This window comes from Cylas formicarius, unplaced genomic scaffold (assembly GCF_029955315.1).
Source record: "Cylas formicarius isolate icCylForm1 unplaced genomic scaffold, icCylForm1.1 PGA_scaffold_4__25_contigs__length_36172078, whole genome shotgun sequence".
Classification (NCBI taxonomy): Eukaryota; Metazoa; Arthropoda; class Insecta; order Coleoptera; family Brentidae; genus Cylas; species Cylas formicarius.
Window position 1 is genome coordinate 24,557,816 of NW_026844334.1, and position 25,021 is coordinate 24,582,836.

Here is a 25,021-nt window from a genome sequence, read left to right on the forward strand (position 1 = left end):
CTTTACTTCAATCCGTAAATATTGAGGACTTTGGAACCTTAAAAGCAAACTGAAACGTAGCTTGGATTCTATTACATTTTTTAATAATTATTTTGAGACCATGCAATGCACGTTACAATAAAAACGTCGAAAATTCTACTCTAGTAGCTATATAACAAACAAAACGAACACATTTTCGAAAATTTATAACAAAGAAATAAAATCTAATAAATAATCGTACAAATGATAACTAAACATGTATAGCAACAGGTTCAGACACTTATATGCTGTATTTAGGAATGGTGCCGTCAGCGCTTCTGTAACTCATCGTGTTTCTCCTTAGAGTGCTCATTTTGTGGGGATATAAATTTAATGGTGGCAGATTGGGGTGCTCAATTCTCGTCGGAGACGAAACCCTGGGTCGGCTTATGGATGCGGGTCTTTTCAAGCTTGGGCCAATACTCATTCCGATACAGCGCATGTCCGGATTGCCTTCAAAAAATAATGCGGAGAGTGTTTTAGATAAAATGACACTTGTATAATCTATGCAAAGATATTAAATATGATTCAAACCATTTCGAAAAATAACCACACAAACTAGCACTGAAAAAAAAATTGACTCAAACCTATAAAGCTGACAACACTTAGTTGGATATGCAAATGATTTTTCGCTTCTTGTATGGATAATTTATGTGTTGCTACACAAATTAATTCTTTACATTTTCTAAAAATCTTATTTAGGAGTAGGGCTTTAAAAGCTTTCGTGGGCTATCGGGTTTTAGATCCCAAATATGACAAATATCACAACTTGACAGTCATTCAAATCAAAATTATATAAAGTGATTCATGGTAGATGGAAGGTTAGTTATTTACGGAAAATGATACCTAAGATCGTTCTTGAATTTTTAGAGTGGGGAACAGAAAAAAATATTTTCACGTAGTGATTATATTCAGCGGAGTTTAACAAACGATCCGAAATTGTAATATGTTTAGAAAATTCCCCATTTGAAAAATGAAATGCAAGAAAATTTCTGCTAATACAAAACTTCGACGTCCACTTCAAAAATCCAACGTATATATGAATGTTTTGCCGTACTTGCCAGCATATTCTTAAGAGTACATCAGAATTGTAACCGCTCATAATTTAGGCATAAAACCGTTAACACTTAAATCAATATTTTAAAACAAAATGGCGTTTCATTTAGCTTATTATTAAAGATTTAGGCATTTTTAAGGAATTTAATTACCTTTAAGAGTTTTAGATAACATACAAGGTGTCCCAGTTGAAAAAATAAAGTGTAGATAATTTAGGATTCTGTATCATTTTTGTGTATTAGGTCAGAACCATTAATTTTAAATGACCTTGTGTGCTGTGGAATAAACTGGTGTAAATTAATATGACATAGAAAAATAATCATATAAAAGAAGTAATTCGAACAGGCAGCACGTTGCATCATCCAAAATATTTTAGTTCGATTAATCATACTAGGAAATCCCAAATTTTCAAAAGTAATATCGTATCGGTTCTGCGTAAACTTGTAACCTACCACAGTCTTTCAATCACCCGGTATACATCTGTGCTAACAGTCCACTGTATTTAGTAGTCCGACAGATAGATAACGTAATTTTTATTGGTTAGAAATTAACTACTTACAAAAAATAAATCGTTTGGCTTACATTATGGAACTAAGTTTAATAACCCAAATAGTCGGCATAAAAAAAATTGATGAACATTCGCATTTCGTCAGCGAATAGAATGTAGACCTAAAAAATAAATAATTCATCTGGGTATAAGGATGTTGCAAAAGTGAACAGGTTGTGTGAAATAATTGCAGTTGAGCCGAATATTGAAGTCGAAAAATATTAAGTGAAGTAACAACTAAAATAGTATATTATGCAACAAGTGTGGTAAACGGCATTTGAGTCACGAGTTTATTTGGCACGAGCGGACTTAAAAAGTTTCCTACTTTTCCTACAACTGTTAGTTTTTGCAAAACAAGACGAATACATTCACTGACGTGGCCGTCTGAATTAAGAAATGTGAAGTCAAGCCTTGCGGTAATAGTATATCATGCAACAAGTGCGGTAAACGGCTTTTGGCTCAGGAGTTTATTTGACACGAGCGGAGCGCAGCGGAGCGAGTGTTTAATAAACGAGTAATTTAAAAAGTTGACAGAACGTGTTGCATACTATACTTTATCTACGATCGTTAGTTTTTGTCCGAAGTGGCTAACATCCGTGGGAAATGAAACTGACGTAGTAAAGTGACGCTTCCCGCACGCTAGATCGGTGTGTCATTAGGCATTTTACAGACGGGAGTAGAAAAAATCTATGAAAACATCCGATTGATCCCAAACCCGTGAGGTAATATCCCAGAAATGTTCAAAGTGACTTGGATCCATAGGACAAGAAACTGAAAGAAACTCACGTGATAAAGTGACGCTTCCGGCACTGTAGATCGTGTATAATTTGCTATTTTGCAGGAGGGAGTAGAAAAAAATAATTACAATTAGATTGATCCAATATACAACTAAACACCTTAGTAATGTAGCACAGTATTGTTAGAACGAAATAACCGCTATCGAGCAAAAAGAAAGAAGAAACAAAAAATTGAGATATTGTAAAAAAGTTATTAACTAGGTTCGTCATAGGAAACATTCAGTTCCAACGTTGCCATTATCTCTTTAGGTAGTTTAGGCGTCTGTGACGTCAATCCCGATTCGCCGGAAAGTAACAAAATATACGTTCCTAAGAAAATAACTTAATATTATCGCGCGCACTTGATAAATAGTCTTAGTGTGAAAGCATTAGGTACCGATAATCTGATAATGGTGGTTTTCCGGATTATCCATGCTGCCCATCTGGTAACTTTCAATCAGCGGCGTGGGATCCTCGTAATCGTAATCTACGAACGCAGAGTTATCAAAAGCTGCCGTTTGTCAATCTACTACTTTTACTTCCAAACCTTTTTGGTATGTTTCGTATTGATCGTATCCTCGAGTAGTCGCGACGGAATGTCCCGGTTCCGCACGCAATGGTTCGATTGTCTCGTAATGGTCGTCGGACTCATCGTATTTGATCAGATTTCTGTGACAAAGAGAGATAGTTTAGGGCTTCGTGGAATATTATGAAACAAGAATTTGTTTACCTGGGATAATTCTCCGAAATAAAATGCTGCGTTCCTCTTGGGGTCAGCGCGGCCCACATCAGACGGTTATCTTGAAGATTAGGTGTCCCATGGTATAGTACCGCGTCCGATGGTATGGCCAATTTGTTTCCATTGGATAACACCGAACAGTCTCGAGTGTCCGTGTGTTTCATTATTTCTCGATGTTCTCTTGAATGAAGTGTACAACGATCCGACCCGCCAAACAAGTTCATTCTAGCAATCATTTTTAGTCAGTGATCTCGATTTAAACTTTAATGATTCCGCTAATGCAGGCAATATTGATTTTCTATGACGAATTTTACTTAGAGGGAGAGGGGTAGTAATGGGGATTCTTTTAAGATAAGTGTAATAAGACATTGTTTCATATTATTTTTCTTTTTTTTTCTAATGGTTTCAGTTTTTTAAAGGTAAAGGTTTGCTATAAGGTAGTGTGAAATCATTTTAATCGTTTATCCTTCTTTGAATTAAGTGGTTGTGATATACAGTGTGAGTCAAAAAGATGAGTCAAACAGACAGAGTCTTTGAGTGAAAAATATTAGAATATACTCAAAATTAATTAAAAAACGAACGTTCATCAAATATATTATTTATTAATCCCACTCTCCCATACATGACCAAGAATAAGATGAGGCTATTCATTACTTGGCCGTGTTTTCCTATTGTAAATTTACTTCACACTTCCATTACTCCGTTGTCATATATGTTGTATCGAGTTCATTGGCAGAATATGGTGAATTTTAATCAGACTGATATCTCAGTGTTTATTCTTGAATGACTACCTACATACATATTTGATAAGTAACAAACTTTCCAATACTCACAATACTCACTGCGCGAAGGAATGGAGATTTCGTAAATAAAGTAAAAGTATTGACGTAAATGCATATTAATCCCGAAGATTATGAGAAATTTCGCGTCGATCAATTTCACTGTTTTAGTAACTGCATTTGGGTAGATTGTTAAAAAATTAAGTTCCGTTTTCCCGCGGTTTTTAACGATCAAATATAACAGGCGTACTTACTCTCGACATTTCAAAAGGAACATTGCCAGCAGAGCTCCCAACAGTAAAACGCCTATCGAAGACGCAACTAAAACTAACAACCATGTATCGTCTATACCGGTTACGCTCCAGTTAGTTTCAACATCTAAAAGAAATAAAGTGAACTAGTCATACTTAGATGGAAAATTCCATGGAATGTACACATATTAAGAGATTTTCAAACTTACATTGTCGTTATTTTCTTTTAAATTGCTAGTACTTAATATTTATATCAAGGGAGTCTACAGTTGATAACTGCCCCAAACATTGCGTAATTAAAAATAAAATTAAGACAAAGGATGTTCGACAATATCTTAGTATTTCTAGTGAATCATTGTCTACCACCGTCAAGCATGTTTATTTTTCAATTGATGATGAGAATTTTGTAAACCTTGTATTCCTTTTCTAATCATTAAAGGTATTGAGATTAATCCCATTAGGGCTAGAATACAATGATCTAATATAGGGAAATTGAGAAATATTAAATAAGCTAATAGACAACTAATTGCGAGAAACATGCATCACACATATTAGTATACAATATATTTCGCTAAATATGTGATATATTTTTCGGCCATCTAGGTCATTAGCCCTTATCAAACTAAACTAATTCTGAAGGCAATGGCTTTAACCTATTACCCCTAACCGTAAGTAGTCCACCAAATACGCCACTACTGCGCTTTAGTAGGAATATTTGCTATGAAGAGAACTTCTTTAAATTTGCTCCTCTTCCAGTGATGTTCACTATAGAAAATACGGGAATTTGATCATTTTATGTTATGTTGCTTCGACCAAGGATATTCTGCAATTCCAGATCTCAATGTTTCATTCTCTCGTGTCTTTAAAAAAACTAATCAGAGTTTCTACGTTTCAATGAGATTGCCCTTAGCATTATTTTTTATGGTAGACATTTTTTTGCTTACCTCAACAGAATTTTGTAAATATTTTTCTTTTTCTAATTCGTGTTGCTCGTGTTGAGTAACCTTGCTTGTATAAATAAATAAACAAATTCCATTCACATTCGCTATCACTGGCGAAAGTGAACAGCTTCTCAATAGTTCTATCAATCCCTTAAATCGCATCTAAATCCTTTCTGGCAAGTCTAATGATTATATCACAGGGACATTATGTATTTAAAGATATCTACAAAATATTTTCAATTCTTAACAAATGAAGTTGTTTTTCGTACTAGCGGTTGAACAGTTTGAAACCAAAAAAATGCATAAATATAATTTCGCGAGTGGTAGTTTTACTAGAATTCTCGTTCAATTATACATGTTTAGTCAATGCAGCATAACGTAAACTATGGAGAGGCCCTAACGACGTTTTCAGCAGCCCAAGTGTGGAAATATCCACTATATAGCAACCATTAATAAGGCGTACTAGTTCTGGCGTCTTTAGTAACTCAGTTAGTTTAGTTTACGCTTGATAACGTACAGTAATTCATCTGCCACAAATGTTTTAGAATGGAGCAAAAATAAAGAAAATGAAAGTTCGAATACCTTTTCGTTTCGGTATACAATAGATCCGAAATCCCCCATGGCAGTAGAAGAGGGGAGAATGCAACATGGTGTTCGTTTGTTAAAAACTGACTAAAACGGCCTTTATTAAACATGTTACATAATATATTACATAATATATAAAAAGTCTTAAGTATCTAAGTTACTTTTAAATTATTACAATGTAAAAATATTGCATTTTGAAAATAATAAAATAACTGGCAAATAAAAGTGTTAAAAGAAATATATATTTAACAAAGTAGGGTAACAAGTCCTGAATAAATTTTCTCACTTTGGGCAATTCCAAAAACCAGCACTTTTCTATTTTTGGATAAGAATTATTATTGGTTTAAAAGTATTTCTTCAAAAAATAACTTTTTCATTCAAATTACTGTAATCGACTGGGCTGGGAACGTATATAAATCTTTCTTACAGCAATATAATGGTCTTACATTTTGATATGCACTTATTTATATCTCCATAACTGCCAAAGCTAGAACAGTAAAATTCAATACCTGGGAGTTTTTGAATATGCAAAATTCAAATATGCTAACAGCAATTTTGTCAGATTTCTCGATGATATTTATAATTCTATTAACCTTTCACTGATACACTTTAAAAGTGTTCCAAAACATCAAAAATTCTGAGATATTAAGAATTTTTTTAATTAAAAGTGGTAAATTTGACAACACTGCTGTTCAAAAACTCCCAGGTACTGAGTTTTATCGTTCCAGTTTTTGCAGTTTTGGAAATATTTAAGCGTTTCGGTACTTTATTGAATTGAACATGGACATTTCATTGTAATAAAAATAAATAGCGTATTCCTTTAAAAAATTATGATGTGCACCGTAAAAATGGTAAATCTGACAACAACAGCATATTCGTGATTTTCAAAACCCTCAATTAAATTGAATTTTTGACATTTGTAATTACCCAACTCATCTAAGATGTAATAATTTAATATGAAAAGTACGTTTGCCTAAAGTTTTTCAAATGTTTAATTGATGCTTTCGATCAATTCTGCTAGGGACGTCATGTATATCAGAAATCAAGCTCTAGAGACTGAATAATGATCGGAAAAATTTTTCGCAGAATATTTCATTTGTCCAGCGGCGTAATTTTCAAACTTTAAGTTCGTTTCTCGATTTAATATTGGAAAGTTCGACATTTTTCGAATCGGACGTAGATAACTTTATTTCCCTAGAAATATAAATATAAATAGCAACTCGAAATGTCGAAGGTAGAAAGTTCTAGTTCTGGCGTCTTTAGTAACTCAGTTAGTTTAGTTTACGCTTGATAACGTACAGTAATCCATCTGCCACAAATGTTTTGTAATGGAGCAAAAATAAAGAAAATGAAAGTTCGAAGACCTTTTTGTTTCGGTATACAATAGATCCGAAATCCCCCATGGCAGCAGAAGAGGGAGAATGCAACATGGCGACAACGATTTGGAAGAGGTCCGAGTTCCAGGAAAAAGTGTGATAATGGCTGGAGAAGAAAAGTTTTTAAATTCCAAAATATTTTAATACAAACTGTTTGTATTTTCTAATTAAGTGCCTTGCCTCCAATCGTTCTGATTGCATGTACATGAATTAACTCTACATTCCTAAATTACAAAAGGTAATAAAGGTATGGGAGATGGAAACAAATCATTTTCAAATAAAAAAATCATTAATGGGATTCAATAATTAGTAAACCATTAAACTAGACTAAATATAAACTGACGTTTATATTTAGCATTAAATCAATAGGGATATGCATTATATTAGCGACGGACTACTAAAATATGCGTGCGCGGGATATAAATAAAAGTCCTCTTTACCTTTCCGCGGCATCTCTATATACTCTCTGTCTATTGGAATTTTTCCGACACCTGTCCAGCTCGAGGACGTATCACACCTTTGTGTAATAGAGCAATGACTGATATTGATGGGAGCCAGAGCAGGTAGCAAAAATGTCGGAGCAGGAGGTGGAGGCATAAACAAAATAGTATCTGGAGGTGGGCCCATATCGAAACAATCTCCAAGACAAGACATTGCAACAATGTATTATATTTTCTAAAAAGAGAATTTATTTAGATTTAATTTTCAAGTCACGAATTTTTTTTTGAATGAATCAAATAGAAGTAATACTTACATTTACTCTTGTAGTGAAAACACCCAAATTTTGACCACGGTTTAGCTATTTGAAACATACACGGGAGAGGAGCCATACACGCGAAGGGATGCGATATTGATCTTATTACGAAACGCATGCGCTCGATGCGTGAATAACTTCAATGACCACCCCAAAGAGTTATTGATCTCTATCCCTAAATTGTATAAACGAGACTACCAATGAGTGTGTTAAAAAGATATAATAATAATTAAATTGTTACATGATTATGTAAGCAGCGTTTTAGCAAAATATAATTGCAGAACAAATTTTTTGGTGAAAAAAATGTGATTTCACTTTATTTATTTTAGTAGTATATATTTAAATATAGGATAAAAAATAAATAAAATATAAAAAATACAAACAATTTAATATTGACAAGTGTACAAAAAAATAAATATGTTAAATTTAATAAATGTATTAAGGCAAAAGCTCGGAGGCATTGCAACTTAGGCATTTTTTACTAATTTGAACTGAGGTGACTTTTACTTGATGAAAATCCATTTATCAAAATAAATAAGAACTAAAAGTTCAGATTTTCACGAAATTATATATTATGACATGACAATTGTTTCGACAACACCGTGTCTTTATCAAATGTTTTTTTTACTAAATTATTTTTAGGCATACTTTTGAAAGCACTACTTTTTTGTATTTTTTTAACCTCAGTGGGAAGTTTATTATTAAGTTTAACTGCTAGCATTAATTGCTACTTTAGCTAGCTTGAATTCAAACAAAATGAAATTGAAATTTACCTTAAAGTCACATTTTCTGGACTCGTAATCTGATATATTATTTTTTATATGCATATTGGAAGTCAAAATAAATAGAGATGTGAATATTAATAAATTTAGTTTGAATAAATGAAATAATTCTCATTATTCTTTTTTGTGCCCTGAAAATCTCACCACCCCTGACTCATGATGGCATATGACAGGTAGGACTGTACGCAGCCATAATAGCAGTAGCTGAATATCAACCTGGTAGCTGCCAAACTACTACATACCTATAGACTGACAGTTCCTTAAGTAAAGATAAAAAGCATCATTTCTGTTTTTGATTCATTTAAAATACGTTCATGTTCATTGCAAAAAGTTATTAGTCTATTGTATGTGCTTATACGCATCAATCACCGAAGAATAATTAAAGTTAATATTCGGTGATCCAATAGACAGAAAAGATGTAAGATTCGTTCAGATTTTTATCTTAGAAATTTTCATCCGTATTTATCTATTACTTATGCATTTCTCTTCTCTGTAAAAACTTTCCTAATTTTAAGGCCTAAATAAAAAAGTTAGATTTTATATATATCGTTTGCACTTTTTTAAAACTATTTTCTGGTTTCTGAAATGTCTAGTTGAAAGTCATTGACAAAATGTTATGATAAGATAATAAAAGCACAAAAGAGATTCTTTATAGCTAAAAATACACTTGTTTCAGAAGCTAATTATGACAAAGTTGGCATAAAATATTTCTAATCTTTAGAAGTAGGTATATTTTGTGTCGTAAATGCATGAATGTAAATAAAACAACGCTATAGAATAATTCTCTGTCCTAAAAAAAAATCTCAATCTTTATAATTCATTACAATTTTTTAATCTTTGTTATAGAATTTGTTGTTTCATTTTTTATATACACATGCATCTATTATTTATTATGTCTGTATTTTGAACAATTAGTCAGTTTTACTAACTACATATCCAAATATTCGTGCACACAGTTTCAAGAACAGGTTCAGTTACTGTTTACCATATATTTTACTTATGGGCATGGGAAGAGAAGTATTTTTTTCTTTCTGAATTCACTAAAATTATGTCATAAGAATAAAGGTAAAACGCTTTTTTGGGGAAAACATTTATAAAAAATATGTGGCTAGTAGTCAATAATTATTTAAAATGTTGGAGATTTGCCCTATATTTTGCTTTTTTATAAATGTAGGTTTGCCGAAGGTGAAATAAAATTCAACCAATGGAATTGATGCCCATTGATCTACCAACATTTAATACCTGCGAATTTTTATTTTTGATTTACTATTTCAAATTGTTTTTTGCATCTTTTGGGAAAGCTATTGATGATAGTATGGATAGATAATGGAATATATAAAACAAAGTAAAATTTATTTTGCATCTTCTAGCAACAGGAGAATCCGATAAGCAGAAAGACATTTATAACACACATTAAATTAAACAAGCAATTTCGGATTCTGGGCTATGATAACCCGATATGGGTGTTGTAAATCTTTGAATTAGTTTCAAGTTAAACAAATTATAGAAATGGTTTTATCTCATGGTTAATCTCTTTGCGATACCAATATTTCGTATTTATTTATTTACCTATATGTGACGAAATGACTTTGGGTTCTCTATGGAAGACAAATTACTTTGCCCGTAGGGTATTTGCGATAAATTTATATTATAAGTTGGTAGAGATTTAAGCAGTTTTCGAGCGATATAACAGTTTCATTAACGTCAGATTTTGTAAAAAGGCTAATCAGTGCCGTGAGAGAAGAGAATCTTTCTAACTTTTCTAGTTATGTTATTGGTACGATGTTATGTGTAAGGAAAGGTATGCGCAGGGATGCAGTTTTTCAGAAGAAAATATTCGAACTTTTTTGTGTAATGTGTTGCTGATCTGAGAGGAACCCTTTGCCTGAAGTGGATAAATTTTATTCACATGGCACCACTTTAATCGCAAAAACTCTGTATTATAACTATTGTTGTTTCATTTGCGCTTGGAGGATTATTCAGAGCGAATTTAAACTTAATTTTAATGTAAGCAAATTTTAAAGTTCGCTGATTGTGAATAAAAACACCAGTTCACTTGTAGCACTTTTATTTCCTTTGGAGAAATATTGTATAAAAACGAAATGACGTAAACGGGAGCCGATCAATAACGCCATTATTTGTTAAGGTAATATGTCGTACCTGGGCATGACAATAAAATGTTTCAAAATATTGACAGACACATTTCTTAAGACATTGTTTTCGATGACGCACAAAACAAAGTGGAGGGCAATAAAAATGAAATTATTGGAGCTTATAACGCCGTTTTGAAACTCACCCGTATTGGCGTTCCGCGAGGGCGCCGAAGCTTTGGAATCGAAGTCAGCTGCGATACACGTCACTAGGCTAGGTTCGTCGCCCATATTCCCCCAAATGTCCAGTCAAAAACATTGTTTCCAGCCAACGAAACGTCAATTCCTCTACAAACATAAATTATATATATTTTCTACTTACAATTCTGTCCCGACTATTTAAGGTATATTAACTTTAGAACACTTTATAAGTGCTAAGGTAAGTGTAAACATTATATGTCTATACGTATGCAAAGTTTGTCTCTTTAGTTGTAGGTGTTAGAGTATATATAAAAATAACAAAACACAAAAGGGACCATTAAGGGCAATTCGTAAAACAGAAAGATGTACAAAATTCTACGGTCTTCTTTATAATCCACTATGAACTAAGCCAAGATGTTTTAGGAGCCAGCATTCGAATCAGGTATCAAATTTTAATTTATTTTCTGCGTACTTGCAGTTGTTTATGTTTTTAGTGCCAAAAGAAAAACGCAAAATAATTGTTGTTTGTTTAGAGGAACAACAATTGAACACATTTATAAACATACAAAGTTACAAAATATAGGCGTTCCTAGAGTTTTTAAAGGTTTCAAACAACATGTATGAAATATTTTAAGCAGTTCTTGGTCAAGCTTAAAATTTCTTTTTTTAATTTCAATATCTCAACTGCCGTTAGGTAGACTTAAAGACATTACCAATTAAATAAAACGAAAAGGATAATTTTTAAAAGATGTGGGACAAAAGCTATATGTCTATATATATTTGAAGATAAAAATCTTAAAAATTTTGTACGGTGGATATGTTAAACGGTTTTCTCTTTATTCTGTATTCTCTATTTCTTTTCTCAGTATCATTCCCAATAGCACTGTCAGTGTCCGTTTGTACCACTAATGCATATTTAGTATACTATAATTCACATATATTTTCCAGAATTTCGCTGTTTTCTTTCTCATATATGAATTTGAAATAGGATAAGTAAAAGATAAATATAATTTAAATAAAACTACTTGTGTTCAAGCATTCACAACTTAAACTTAAGTTTTTGCTTGCTGAAGCAGGTATGTTTTAATTTACTCAAACACAATCCGTTCCAAACAAAATGAAACAAAATTGTAACAACGAAAAGATAAGATGTTGTCTTAAGGCATTTTACAAAAACAGCTGGATACGTTCATGGTTGAAAAATATTGTTCCTACTTCGTAATCTAAAATACCTAATTATGCAAGCGTTGGCAAATGTTACTTTGACATCTGCTTCGTGAATTACGATCGCGAGCTACTTTAAAAGTCCGTTTACGGTAGTTGAATCATGGGTTTGCCAGTGAGCCGCTAATGATATTTGATGCATTGTCTTGTAGAAAAATATAAATGCAACAAGTTAATAAACTTCTTCAGTCGTTCGTTTGTTAAAAACTGACTAAAACGGCCTTTATCAAACATGTTACATAATATATTACATAGTATATAAAAAATCTTAAGTATCTAAGTTACTTTTAAATTATTACAATGTGAAAATATTGCATTTTGAAAATAATAAAATAACTGGCAAATAAAAGTGTTAAAAGAAATATATAGTTAACAAAGTAGAGTACAAGTCCTGAACAAATTTTCTGAATTTGGGCAATTCCAAAAACCAGCACTTATCTATTTTTGGATAAGAATTATTATTGGCTTAAATGTATTTCTTCAGAAAATAACTTTTTCATTCAAATGACTGCAATCGACTGGGCTGGAAACGTATATAAATCTTTCTTACAGCAATATAATGGTCTTACATTTTGATATACACTTATTTATATCTCTATAACTGCCAAAGCTGGAACAGTAAAATTCAATACCTGGGGGTTTTTGAATATGCAAAATTCAAATATGCTAACAGGAATTTTGTCAGATTTCGCGATGATATTTATAATTCTATTAACCTTTCACTGATACACTTTAAAAGTGTTCCAAAACATCCAAAATTCTGAGATATTAAGAATTTTTTTAATTAAAAGTAGTAAATTTGACAACACTGCTGTTCAAAAACCCCCAGGTACTAAGTTTTATCGTTCCAGTTTTTGCAGTTTTGGAAATATTTAAGTGTTTCGGTACTTTATTGAATTGAACATGGGCATTTCATTGTAATAAAAATAAATAGCGTATTCCTTTAAAAAAATATGGTGTGCAACATAAAAATGGTAAATCTGACAACCACAGCATATTCGTGATTTTCAAAACCCTCAATTAAATTGAATTTTTGACATTTGTAATTACCCAACTCATCTAAGATGTAATAATTTAATGTGAAAAGTACGTTTGCCTAAAGTTTTTGAAATGTTTAATTTATGCTTTCGATCAATTCTGCTAGGGACGTCATGTATATCATAAATCAAGCCCTAGAGACTGAATAATAATCGGAAAAATTTTTCGCAGAATATTTCATTTGTCCAGCGGCGTAATTTTCAAACTTTAAGTGCGTTTCTCGATTTAATATTGGAAAGTTCGAAATTTTTCGAATCGGACGTAGATAACTTTATTTCCCTAGAAATATAAATATAAATAGCAGCTCGAAATGTCGAAGGTAGAAAGGAACGTGTTCTGTACAAATTCGAGCAAAGCTTTGCGTCTGCAAATGTATTTTAAAATCCCTATGGTATATACGAAACACTTTGCATGGGGACGATTTCGGTAACAAAAATCGATTTAAGCCGGTTCTATTCGTAAGCTAAAATTTACCTAATCTGTTCGTTAGGTTTTGCTCATTTCGATTTTCTGTTTCCCCTGATTTGTTTGAATTTGTTATATTTGGTGGCGCGTCCCTGTCTTTTGTACTCAAGGTGATACAATCATATTCAAACCTTTCAATCCATTAAGTGCACAAATCTTCTTTCCCTTCTTAAGAAACCGAACAACTTTTGTAGTCTTTTGATCTTGCGGCTTCGAAGGTTTAAATCCAATTCCGTTTAGTTCCGTTGAATTTCGATTTCGACCATAGGCTTTCCCTATCCCTCTTGTAAATCCGACAGTTGGTGGTAAAGAAAATGCTTGAGAAGTAACTATAAAGCGGTACCAAAGAGAGCAGAAGAAAATCTTTTATTTTGAAGGAATGTGGAATAATGGTACCAAAAATGTAATAGGACAAAAATATAATCAATACTCCCCAAGCTTTCATCAAGGTGTTTTCATGAAAAAGACAGAGACCAATATAATTGTCCATATTAGAAGGGAAGATTGATTTTTAAAAGTTTTGCTAAACGGGAGAGTACCAGGAGCATAGAAATTCAGATAATTTTGACTAATTTGGTGAAATAACCAAAGGCAACATTTTTTTCAGACAAACGGATAATAGTAACATTTTATTGATTCAGGATAAGGAAGACTTAAAAAACTAAAGAAAAGTAAATCAAGATAAGTGCGTATGAACATCCAAAATATTAAAAATAAATTAGACGAGGTGCAATGTTATTTAAAGAATAATATCCGTGATATTTTGTTATTAGTTGAAACATCTATACATTCAAGTTGAGAAAGTAGACGAGGTAGTGAGGCAATATTTATAAAAAATGGAATTTAGTTCCGGGAAATTGGTAAATTTACTACCAATGATACGGTCAACTGGGTTATGTGCTGCAATAGGTAATAATGAACTAAAATTAAGTGTTCTATATCGTTCACCCTCATATAACAGTACGGAATCTATAGAATATCTTGAAAATATAATGACGAAATATCCTAAGAATCATATAATTTTCGGTGACTTCAATATTAACCTATTGAATCATGATGGTGTGGTAAAAAATTATAAAAGTGCAATAGCGTTAAACAATTTTGTCATTAAGATTAAAATAGATATATCGAACGCTACGCGGTTGACAACAAGTAGTCACAGCCTAATAGATCACGTTGTAGTAGATCAAATATACAGAAATAAATGCATACTTAATGTGCGAAATTATGTCCCAATTAATTTTTTGTATATTTCTTTGAAATTAGAATAAACATTTTTCTCAACAAAAAAATCTTCCGGCTGATTCACTAGTAGTTACGTATAACCAAGCTATCATTTGCTATGAATAGAGAAGATACCAACTTTATCTTTGATTAACCACCAAAAATAATATTGAATTCAAAGGCAATTTGATAAAGAAGAAACTATTACATATACATATTACATTACATCGGTTTATGAAATACGCCGTGGAAGCTAGAGAAGAAAAATATATTGTAACTGTGCAGTACACACCACCGTTCATTGTGACCTAAATTCTATAGAACTTATATTGGCGCAATTGAAAGGATTTATTGCAGCAGACAATACATTCAAAGAAAGAACTTAAGCTACTGAGTGAAGAGGAGAAAATGTGTGGATACTTCCCAAACCTGTTTGCAATGAAATCGACGCCAAAATCGAATTTTTATGATTCTGCACCTTTCTCAAATATCACTATAGGACCCTAAATTAGAATCAACCCCTTTATTGTCATTATAATTAAAATGTCATTTAAGTCTACCTAAAAATTTACGAAAAATCTTAGATATACTTAAATTAATATTTAATCCGAATTTTTGAAAATTTGAGAACATTCTAATTCTACTACAATTTAGTTATTAAAAGAGTTATTAAAAGAGTTATTAAAACTGCAAATTTTTTAATGATAATTAAGAAAAATAATATTTTTTTCATTCTTTGGTAACACGTAGCTACCACCATACTCGGTTATTAAAAGGCATCGGAACCAAAACTACCAGCGCTAGAACGATAAAATTCAATACCTCGGGGTTTTTGAACATGTCAGATTGGCCACTTTTACTTTTTTACTTTTTTACTAAGATGTTAAGAACTTTTTAACTGCATGTTTCGAAAATCCCAGATATTGAATTTTATAGTTCCAACTTTCGCAGTTTTTGAGATTATTTAGTGTTCTGGTACTTGTTACGGAGTTGCCGTAGCTCAGTAATTAATAAAAAAAAAGAATTTATGAGGCTTTACTAAATTTACATTTGCAACTGGACATTCTATTTAAAATAACAAAAGTATGACGTGTGCCGTGACGTGAATTCTGCATGTTCAAAAACCTCCAGGCTATGAATTTTATCGTTCTAGCTTTGGCAGTTTTGAAAGATATATAGATTTTTGCATCAAAAATACCGAAAGTTGACACATATTTCTAGATTCTACCTAAAAAGAAACTCAGAAATTAAGAGTGCTATATCGTTTGCGGCATTTTTTTTCACTAAGGACCCAGATAACCAAAATAGGACACATTGTTCTTGTGTACTGTTTTCCAATAAATAAGATTTTTAAATACATGATTCAACCACAAAGAAAACTTAATACATTTTTAGTGTTTTTATAAATAATGTTCTACGCAATAAATAAAAACCCATATTTTTTCACATGACCTATTTAAATACCAGATAGTTAAAATTATAAAGAAAGAATGTTTACTTAATATTAATTTCTGTAGCCTACTGGGGCAATATGTAATAACGAATAAGGTGTCACAAAAGTGATAATTCTTCGTTTATTTTGGCAACGCCAAATTGTTAATTTTGTATAAACGTTCTGTCCCTGTCTATGTATACTTGCTATACAGTATCATATTACTTATTCCAGTTTTAGTAGCAATAGTGCTTCTCTGCAAGAGACATGCCTTTTACAAGCAGGGGAATGTTTCGATTTTCGCTGTTCCTGACGGGATACATACTATTTCTTATTGTCGGTGCCTCTATATTCGCAGCAATAGAAGAACCCGAAGAACTAGAAAAGGTTCAAGAAATTCGAACTTTGCGGTACAACTTTCTAAAGGAAAATCCGTGCGTAAAAGGTAAGTATTTCATTTTTTAATATAATCTCGGAGTACCTTTAAGAATGGTAAATACCTGCTGAAAATTAAAATTAATTATTTGGCTATATTTCAGAAATTGTTGCCCAGAAACTACATGACTACAAAATACATGATTGATTTGTCGTTTTAAAAACTACTAATAACAGAAACCCATAGATCCTAGGTGGGATGTCACATTTCTTTTCTTGATTCAAACAGTTTGTGTCGACTTGTCAGAAGATTGTCTCATTGACTGTGTAAAGCGATCGCAAAAATAATTTCAGACTAAATTAAAAGGAATCGTAGTTTCTGTTTTTCTCTTAACTCTTAATTGTTACCATTTGTCCCTTCTGTAGTATTTAGGTAAACACGCTAAATAACATTAAAGGAAAGCCGATAAGATATTTGATATAAGCATACTTTTTATTTTATGTTAGCATAAACTCTGTGTTTTAACCCGAAAATGCGATAAATCTTTACTGATATTATTCATAATGTACCATAATATAATCGCTCGTTATTTATCAAATTAGTTCGCTTTGTAAACTCATCCTTGCCTGATCGATGCGTGGCAATATATTCATAATATGAATTTAACCCAAATGCCGATATAACCAATTAAAGAATCACTTTTTTTGTACTTTATTTAGGAATATGGAATTAAGGACTAACCTCTGAATAGTTTTTGTGCCGGTTTTGTATCTGGTGATAAATCTTGTGCAAAAATGGAGACGAGTTATTATTATATCGGAGAAAATCAACCATTACTTCTCTCTGTTCGTCGAGCAACGATCGTGAAAATACTTGGCATTCGAAAGAATTCATGTTACTTCTTATTTTACATATTTTTGTACGCAATGTTTTTGTGCACCGGAGCTGTAACGTTTTCTGCATTCGAAGTATCGGAAGAGCTTAAGCTTAAAATAAGACTTGAAGATAAAATTGAAAATTTCATCAAGGCTTATCCCAATGTTCCAGGTTAGTCCATATATCAGTAGGTACAGTGTTTTGATTTTAATATATTCCATTTTTGAATAACTGTTAAAAGTCGACAAAAAAATATTTATATAAAATAGTCTAATGTCGATGAAAACTGGCAATGAAATTAAATATTTAAAACCACCTTTTGTTTTGATTTTACTTTTACATTGACAAAAGTTAATCTATAACAATTTTTGGAAATAAAATAATGAGAAGCAAAGGCATTTTATATGTACGTTTGATAAACGCCACTTTAGTTACAAGTTTGATTTGGCACGAGCGGAGCATATTATATCTTTTTTTAAGATCATTTTTGACTGACTAACGTACATGACCGTCAAAATTAAAAAATGTCAAAATCCCTTCGTGACAACAATCTACCGATAACATCTGATTGCTTCCAATCCCGTAACTAAAGAACCGGAAATGTCAGAAGAGGTGTTCGCGCCTATGACTACCGAAGCTGGCATTGTAAACTGACACTTTCCGCACGCTTTATTAATATATATCGGGGTCAATTTTAGTAGTTAAATATATAGAGTCTTAAATGTCAAAACTAACTGACAAAAAATTTTAACAATTTTGAACCGGGTTGACAAAAGCGAACAATATTAATTCTGATCCAGTATGCTCTTCTTTCAATGTGAAGCCAAAAGCCTCAGGTATACAGGGTAAAAATTATAAACAAAATGATTCATTTAAACTTTTTTAAAGAAACACAAGAAAACACAGGCTACTGTAATGCTTTTGGATTCCTCCTGCGTCGGTTTTTGTTGACTCGAATTTACCACGGATGACTGACTCCCATATTGGTGACAGGTAAAGACCTGAGTAGCGGTTAAGATTGTTAGGTTGTTTATAGATTTGATTACAAGCAAGAATTTTAATTTTATGGAATAAAATTTAATTCCTGGTTTCGTGATTGTGTTCCGCAACTGCTGATGAGATTATTTGTCTTAGTCTTAAGGCTCTTTCACGTTCTTTGAGGCTAGTTGATATTTTACGTCCGGTCTCTCCAACGTATTCTTTGCCGCATATGAATGCAATGCCGTAAACTTGAGATGCAGTACAGATTAAAATGCGAGCCAGTTTCAGTCAAGCTCTGAAGAAGCCAACAAGATGATCGGCGAAACGTTAGCAAGTTCGAGTCAACAAAGAAGTTTTATAAAAAGATTTATTTAAGATTTATTGAACAAATCTTATTTTCATAGAGGATCACGTAACAATAGTATAGTCTCTTGTATTGTATTTTGCATTCGGAATAAATATTGTTACTCGCTGATATAGACGTGCTGTCTGATAATCTAGGATTTTGCAATTGTGTGTTGATAACGCACCGCACACATAAAATCTGAATATTAGCCACTATGCGATAACCGCATTGGGAGTCCAATGGGTCAGCGTGTTTATGATTTTTTTTCCAACCAAATATACGGTCAGATTGCAGGGTTTGGCAATAATTCATTTCAAATCCGATATCGGGTCGAAAGGCTGGATATTTTTATAAATATACAAGAAAAAACATATCGCTGACAAACAGGACAAATTTCACATCAACTTAGTTGTTGACACACACGAAAGTTAAAATTTAATTCTTGATTGCTTGGTTTCTTAGTATGGAGTTTGCAAAAGAAAAATTTGTTATTCCTGAAGGAAGCAAGCAATTTGAAATATGTTATTTTTAGACCACATTTTAGTAGTTTAGTTGACATTGCTTGTTTTTGTTTTTTTTTTGTTTTTTGTTTTTGTTTTTTTTTTTTTGGTTAAACAAGCCATAGTTCTTCGACTGAAATTATAACGGATTCTGTATAATAAAATGTATTCTTGTTATAAGACCATCGAACAACGTATTAATACAACCAATTAATACTCTCGAGCCAAGAAATTTACATGGCGCGAAATATTGAACATCTCAGCAACGGCGATATTTATCTATAGAACATCATTCACGAGATGTGTCTAGAATTGTTAGAGTAATTAAAAACAACAACATTTAACACATTACAAACTATTAATTAATACAATACCAAATTTTCATATTTTAGTCACAAACAGATGTAAAGTTGAATTCTCTTTATAGTACCAAATTTTATTTTACTTTTAAGATTTTTTTTAACTTCTTAGATTGGAATATGTTTACATGAATTACAATCATAAAATCTACATTTAATTTAAAAAACCACGTGAAGGACTATAATAAACTCCAATTATTACAGATGAAGCACTTGAAGAACTTATAGTAGAAATCATAAGCGCTAGCAACCGAGGTGTCTCAGCTATAAAAAACGCTACAGGTGAATCTAACTGGAGCTTTGCTCAATCTTTATTCTTTACCAGCACGGTAGTGACGACCATAGGTAAGGAGAACGTTGATTTTTCATTACATATTCCTCATAAGGGTGTCGTTAGGTTATGGCCACGTCACACCTCTGAGTCGAAGCGGAAAGGTGTTTTGTATTCTATACGCTATGATAGGGATCCCACTCACATTGGTCCTCCTTTCCGCGATGGTAGAACGTATGTTGATACCCACAATCGGGCTCCTGCAGTGGCTTAACTCTAAGTTGGGACACTTGTACCAGCCGTTTAATATACGTCTTCTGCATCTATGTATCATAGGTAAGCATCGTTAACAATGGACTTCAAAAATTATGTAACTATCACCAGTTTTAAGGCAGACATATACACACGCACTTTTAAAAATCAGGATACAAACACCACTACAAACTCGTGCGGTAAGTGTCACAGGCCATGGGCGAAGGGTTCTTGGTCTTTCTTTTTACTTAGTGATGGGTCACTTATGAAATTGCCTTCTTTTTGATCGATAGTTATATATAATTCATAATTAGTTGAATTATTTTCATTTTCATTTCATTTAGTTTTTATTCATTTCATTTCAATTTCAAACTATCGATGTGAACTGAACTTCAACGGGTATTTCTTGATAAATTGAGTAAAGTTACAGTCTTTGGAATTTGACTTCTAGAAGTTTACGAATGGAAGAAATTTCCAAAGACAATAGATTTGTAGTTTTTTTTTTAATTTTAAAATAAGCTGATAAAAAAAAAGCGATCAACGAAAATCTTGGTTTTTTACAGACACGATGATGACTTTAGAAAGATTCTTATATTGAAAAAAAGTAATCTTTAGAGAATATCATATCGACTCTTTATTTACGATAGCAATCGCATAAAAAAGTGCAGTTCTCCTATTATTATCATAGTCAGATTGTTGTACATGTACACTGGGCCCCAAATATAATTATTTTAGTGAATTATGTCAATAGTACATCTCAAATCTCCAATTGGAAATATATCTAGATTTAAAATTTTTGATCAAAAATAGTCTTTGTTCATAGATTATATGATTTTTACCTTGAGGACATAACTTAACCCATACATTCAATAAGGCTCACCAGATATATTGATTAAATTTTTCTTTTGACGAAATTTTGAAATAATCTATTTAATTTCCTATTGACCTCTGTCAAATATGTGTAGCCATCGATATTTTTTTGGGAGCATATGGCTTGTTGATCATTTTAACTTCAAGATATTAGGGTAACTGCTGAAAGTTGTTGAATACATAATAACACATCCAAAACTTTTATCGATTTTTAAATTCTTTATTTAAAAATGGCTTGATAGAATCGCGCCAAAATTTAGGAACGTGTGGAATAAGAACTTCCAAATGATTTTGTTACTTTTTTAAATTGATTAAATTGATTCGACAAACACGACGGTGAAGTTAAACAAGTCTCTTCGCATAAAACTTGAAAATTAAAATTTATTAATCGACCATAGAGACAATAAAACCACTAACGATTTACACAATACTATTTACATAGTTGTGTAAATACTATGGTGTATTCACCATACACAAGACGAATAATAAAGGTTTCTATTCATATCAGTATTTTATATAAATTTGCGCGTTCCGGCTGCTTATTTCAACTGACTAAGCCGACATGGCACAGCCTTTAGTTATCTTCCTTGTTTTATTGAAAATCATTTATTATTAACCATAGAAGTTACAGTTTTATAATCGCATCTTCCGCTACATGTTATTTTTACCAACATATATTGACCTTGGTTTTTAGTTTTTTCCTCAAAATACAGAAAACAAACACAATTTTTGACTTTCACATGACACTTTCGGAAAAGGTGTATTTGGATTAACCCTAACGTATAGAAACCATTACCGTATTTATATATATATATATATATATATATATATATATATATATATATATATATATATATATATATATATATATATATATATAATTCAGCGCACAGAACATTGCTTTAATAATCTCAAGATAACATGATATTTTTATCCTACATTGTATAGCAACCTGATATTTGTAATAATCAGAGAATATAAGTTTTTGTCAACCTGCCTGACGTCATTACAAATAGGTATAATATCTTAAAATTTGTCGGAAGGGTTTCTGAGTACTCCACGCACATCAAATTATAATGTATAATAATAATAATACGTTGTTAATGCAGTAAACAAAACATTTGTAGTAAATAGTTTTAATTCAATCCGTTTTATTTCTAGCCGCAATTTTGGTGTTAGTATTCCTTGCGATGCCAGCAGCTGTTTTTGCGTCAATAGAACCTGAGTGGGATTATCTAGATTCATTGTACTACTGCTTCATATCACTGACAACTATTGGTTTGGGCGACTATATCCCAGGCGACTCCTTTAATCAACCCTATAGACCGCTCTATAAGATTTTAACAACAGGTAAATCGAAAGAATCAAACTTTACTTTCAGAGAACCAGTTCAAGTTTAATCTATCTCTCTAGAAACTCGGAGGTGGCTTTTGCTAAACAGTTGTAATCAACCACCCATGGCATACTTTGTGAAAAGCAGGATTTTCGTACATTAATAAGATGTGGACAGACGGCATTACCCTTTTTTAATATGAAGCCTAGGCGTTACAGAATAACAAATTATAAACAGAAAAATGTATTATTAAGTGTGAAAACACGAATCCACTAATTTAAAAATTAGTATCTTTACCAGTTTTTAAATTATTTCAATTAAAAAAAAATCTTTTTGAATAGACTGTATTTTTAGTACATAAATGAAAAATTAAATATAAGCTTTGAAATCTCTTCCAGAAATAATTTGACCACAAATGGAAAAACTTAACCATATGTAAAAAGTACTGAAAAAATTCAAAAATTATATAAGTTGAAAAGAAAACATTTTATTTTTCTACAAATGAAAAGCGAAACCTAGCTAAATATGCACACCCCTGTAAAAAAACAATAATTGCTATTTATGACCGATTTAACCTCTCTAAACATTCAGAAAATATTGAAATTAGGTGAATATTCCATCTCAAATGAAGTATTACTTGTGAGGAAAAACAATAATAAATGCCAGGGGCTGAATGCACCACTCTTCAACAGAGTAACGGGTCGAAAACTAACTAAAAAAAAAACAAAAACCATGTCAGAAAAAATAAGGCAAAAAAATGAAGAAAAAATATGCCTTGGATAATTTAAACCCCTGCCTGATTTCTTAATTTGACTTCTAGATTTCATGACTACAAACTAGTGGTACTAGTACTACCGCAATCCTACTTTTCCCATACAATACTCAGTTTACAGCCACAACACCACAACTTTCTGTTGTATTTTATATCTCAGAATTTTTTGGTTCAACACCGTTATATTGAAATATTCCCATAACTTGCTGATGGTTCATGGACTTTATTTATATTTCAGCGTACCTCTTTTTGGGAATTACTTTTATGATGTTAACGCTTGCCGTTTTCTACGACATCCCTCAACTCAATTTGGGTATTCTGTTCGCTCCGAGCGATACAGACGATGTCTCATCCGAGAAAGTTCGTTTGGCAAGCTCAACTCAAGCCACCATTTACGGAACAAGCTCTGACAGTCTTGAAAATCAACACCGGCAAGTTGTCAGAGTAAGGTCGAGAAGGGAAGATGACGATGACAGTCCAGACGATAACACTTCGAAGCCCCTTGGCATTCCATAAAAAAATCGCACTCAATAACTAATGCACAAGATGTACCTATCCCTTAGCGAAAATTGTCATATATATATATATATATATATATATATATATATATATATATATATATATATATATATATATATATATATATATATATATATATATATATATATATATATATATATATATATGGATATGCCGAATATTTGTTGCAAATGTTTCTCCATTCTCTAGTTCACTGGTTTTAATTAACCAGCCATTCAGCATTGTAACTGTTAATTTTAATATTGTTTCTATTTGGTAGAATCTGATGACAACTTGACATGCACATATACAATTATTTCACGTGCAAACCATTTATCATTTAAATATTGCAAGACTGATATGCTCAACTATGCTCCAAAAATATAAAATCGGCAAACGATATTCTAAAAGCTTACTTAAATCTATATTTATAGAGTTTGGCTCTATAAAATCGGGTTTTCGAAATTCGACTCTTGAAACCTCAGAAAAAATGAAAATTACAATATAAAAATTAGAATCTTATTGATTAAAAGAGAGACACATATGATAGCGTAGATCGTAACATACAGATGAGTGTAGAATTTTGTTTTGTGATGTGAGTCGCCAATATTTTGAAAATCATTAATTTTATTCTTTTTGTTGCTCTGGTGGGCATACGATGTCCTGATGTCCTGGATATGTGTTTTGATGCACTTCGAATGTAATGTTTCAGTTTTTCCCTTAAGTTTGGTTAATTAGACAATTTTCAAAAATATAATGGTATAAAGAATTTTTGTTAATTATTTCTTTTTTTTTTTTTCATTGAAACAACAATAGGATGATTTTTATTTCGTCGTTAAAAAGGCAACAACATAAGGCTGCAAATGAAAATTAAAGTTGATATGATGGTTTGCGAAAAACAAAACAGCCGCAACAGATGAAAAAGTTAATATTTTCAAATCACATAATTTACTCGCTCCAACCAAAATCAACCTTAATTTCTCAAATACTTACCACAACTGACTAGAAAATTTTACTGTGTCTCAGTTGTAAATGGTGGGAGTCGAATTTGAAATACCTAATGTACGATTTAAAACAAAGAACACCTACCAAACCAATGCGTATTTAGTAATAAGACAAACTGACTCATTTAGGGAACACATGGATAAATTGTTATTTTTTGTATTTTATTCTATCAAAAACTTGTTACGATCTTATTTCCTGAGAATAAACTATACAATAATTGTGCACGATTGTTTCTTTTGTTTGGCTATCAGAATAGCGCATAGCATTAGGCGATGGCGGCACA

The 25,021-nt window shown here is 31.8% G+C and overlaps 2 protein-coding genes across 5 annotated transcripts; one reads left to right on the top strand and one right to left on the bottom strand.

Moving 5' to 3' along the window:
- Nucleotides 1–66: 66 nt before the first annotated feature.
- On the bottom strand, nucleotides 67–11,122 carry LOC132701370 (uncharacterized). Of its 2 annotated transcripts, XM_060669215.1 has the most exons (8): nucleotides 10,901–10,973; nucleotides 7,823–7,997; nucleotides 7,509–7,743; nucleotides 4,170–4,293; nucleotides 3,128–3,361; nucleotides 2,945–3,066; nucleotides 2,795–2,884; nucleotides 67–471 (listed from the first exon to the last, which is right to left on the bottom strand). In XM_060669215.1, the coding sequence occupies exons 3-8, from the start codon at nucleotides 7,720–7,722 to the stop codon at nucleotides 260–262; spliced, it is 996 nt and encodes a 331-aa protein (XP_060525198.1). In that variant the 5' UTR covers nucleotides 7,723–7,743; nucleotides 7,823–7,997; nucleotides 10,901–10,973; the 3' UTR covers nucleotides 67–259. The 2 variants fall into 2 exon arrangements, with proteins under 2 accessions (XP_060525198.1, XP_060525199.1); XM_060669216.1 differs by lacking the exons at nucleotides 7,509–7,743; nucleotides 7,823–7,997 and having other exon boundaries at nucleotides 10,901–11,122.
- On the top strand, nucleotides 10,993–24,960 carry LOC132701369 (potassium channel subfamily K member 1-like). 3 transcript variants are annotated; one of them, XM_060669213.1, is made up of 7 exons: nucleotides 10,993–11,133; nucleotides 11,184–11,337; nucleotides 16,513–16,723; nucleotides 19,921–20,061; nucleotides 20,114–20,323; nucleotides 22,271–22,459; nucleotides 23,453–24,960. In XM_060669213.1, the coding sequence occupies exons 3-7, from the start codon at nucleotides 16,546–16,548 to the stop codon at nucleotides 23,728–23,730; spliced, it is 996 nt and encodes a 331-aa protein (XP_060525196.1). In that variant the 5' UTR covers nucleotides 10,993–11,133; nucleotides 11,184–11,337; nucleotides 16,513–16,545; the 3' UTR covers nucleotides 23,731–24,960. The 3 variants fall into 3 exon arrangements, with proteins under 3 accessions (XP_060525196.1, XP_060525197.1, XP_060525195.1); XM_060669214.1 differs by having other exon boundaries at nucleotides 16,519–16,723; XM_060669212.1 differs by lacking the exons at nucleotides 10,993–11,133; nucleotides 11,184–11,337 and adding an exon at nucleotides 17,374–17,701 and having other exon boundaries at nucleotides 16,589–16,723.
- The last annotated feature ends 61 nt before the right edge of the window (nucleotides 24,961–25,021 follow it).

Excerpts from the sequence above, each read along its gene's own strand:
- LOC132701370 (XM_060669215.1), bottom strand. The coding sequence starts at position 7,722 with ATGTCTTGTCTTGGAGATTGTTTCGATATGGGCCCACCTCCAGATACT. Across the intron at positions 3,362-4,169 it reads TTCCTTTTGAAATGTCGAGA|AATGAACTTGTTTGGCGGGT; the intron begins GTAAGTACGCCT and ends AATGATTGCTAG. Across the intron at positions 472-2,794 it reads CCACCATTATCAGATTATCG|GCAATCCGGACATGCGCTGT; the intron begins GTACCTAATGCT and ends TATTTTTTGAAG.
- LOC132701369 (XM_060669212.1), top strand. The coding sequence starts at position 17,449 with ATGGAGACGAGTTATTATTATATCGGAGAAAATCAACCATTACTTCTC. Across the intron at positions 17,702-19,920 it reads GGCTTATCCCAATGTTCCAG|ATGAAGCACTTGAAGAACTT; the intron begins GTTAGTCCATAT and ends CAATTATTACAG. Across the intron at positions 20,324-22,270 it reads TCTGCATCTATGTATCATAG|CCGCAATTTTGGTGTTAGTA; the intron begins GTAAGCATCGTT and ends TTTTATTTCTAG.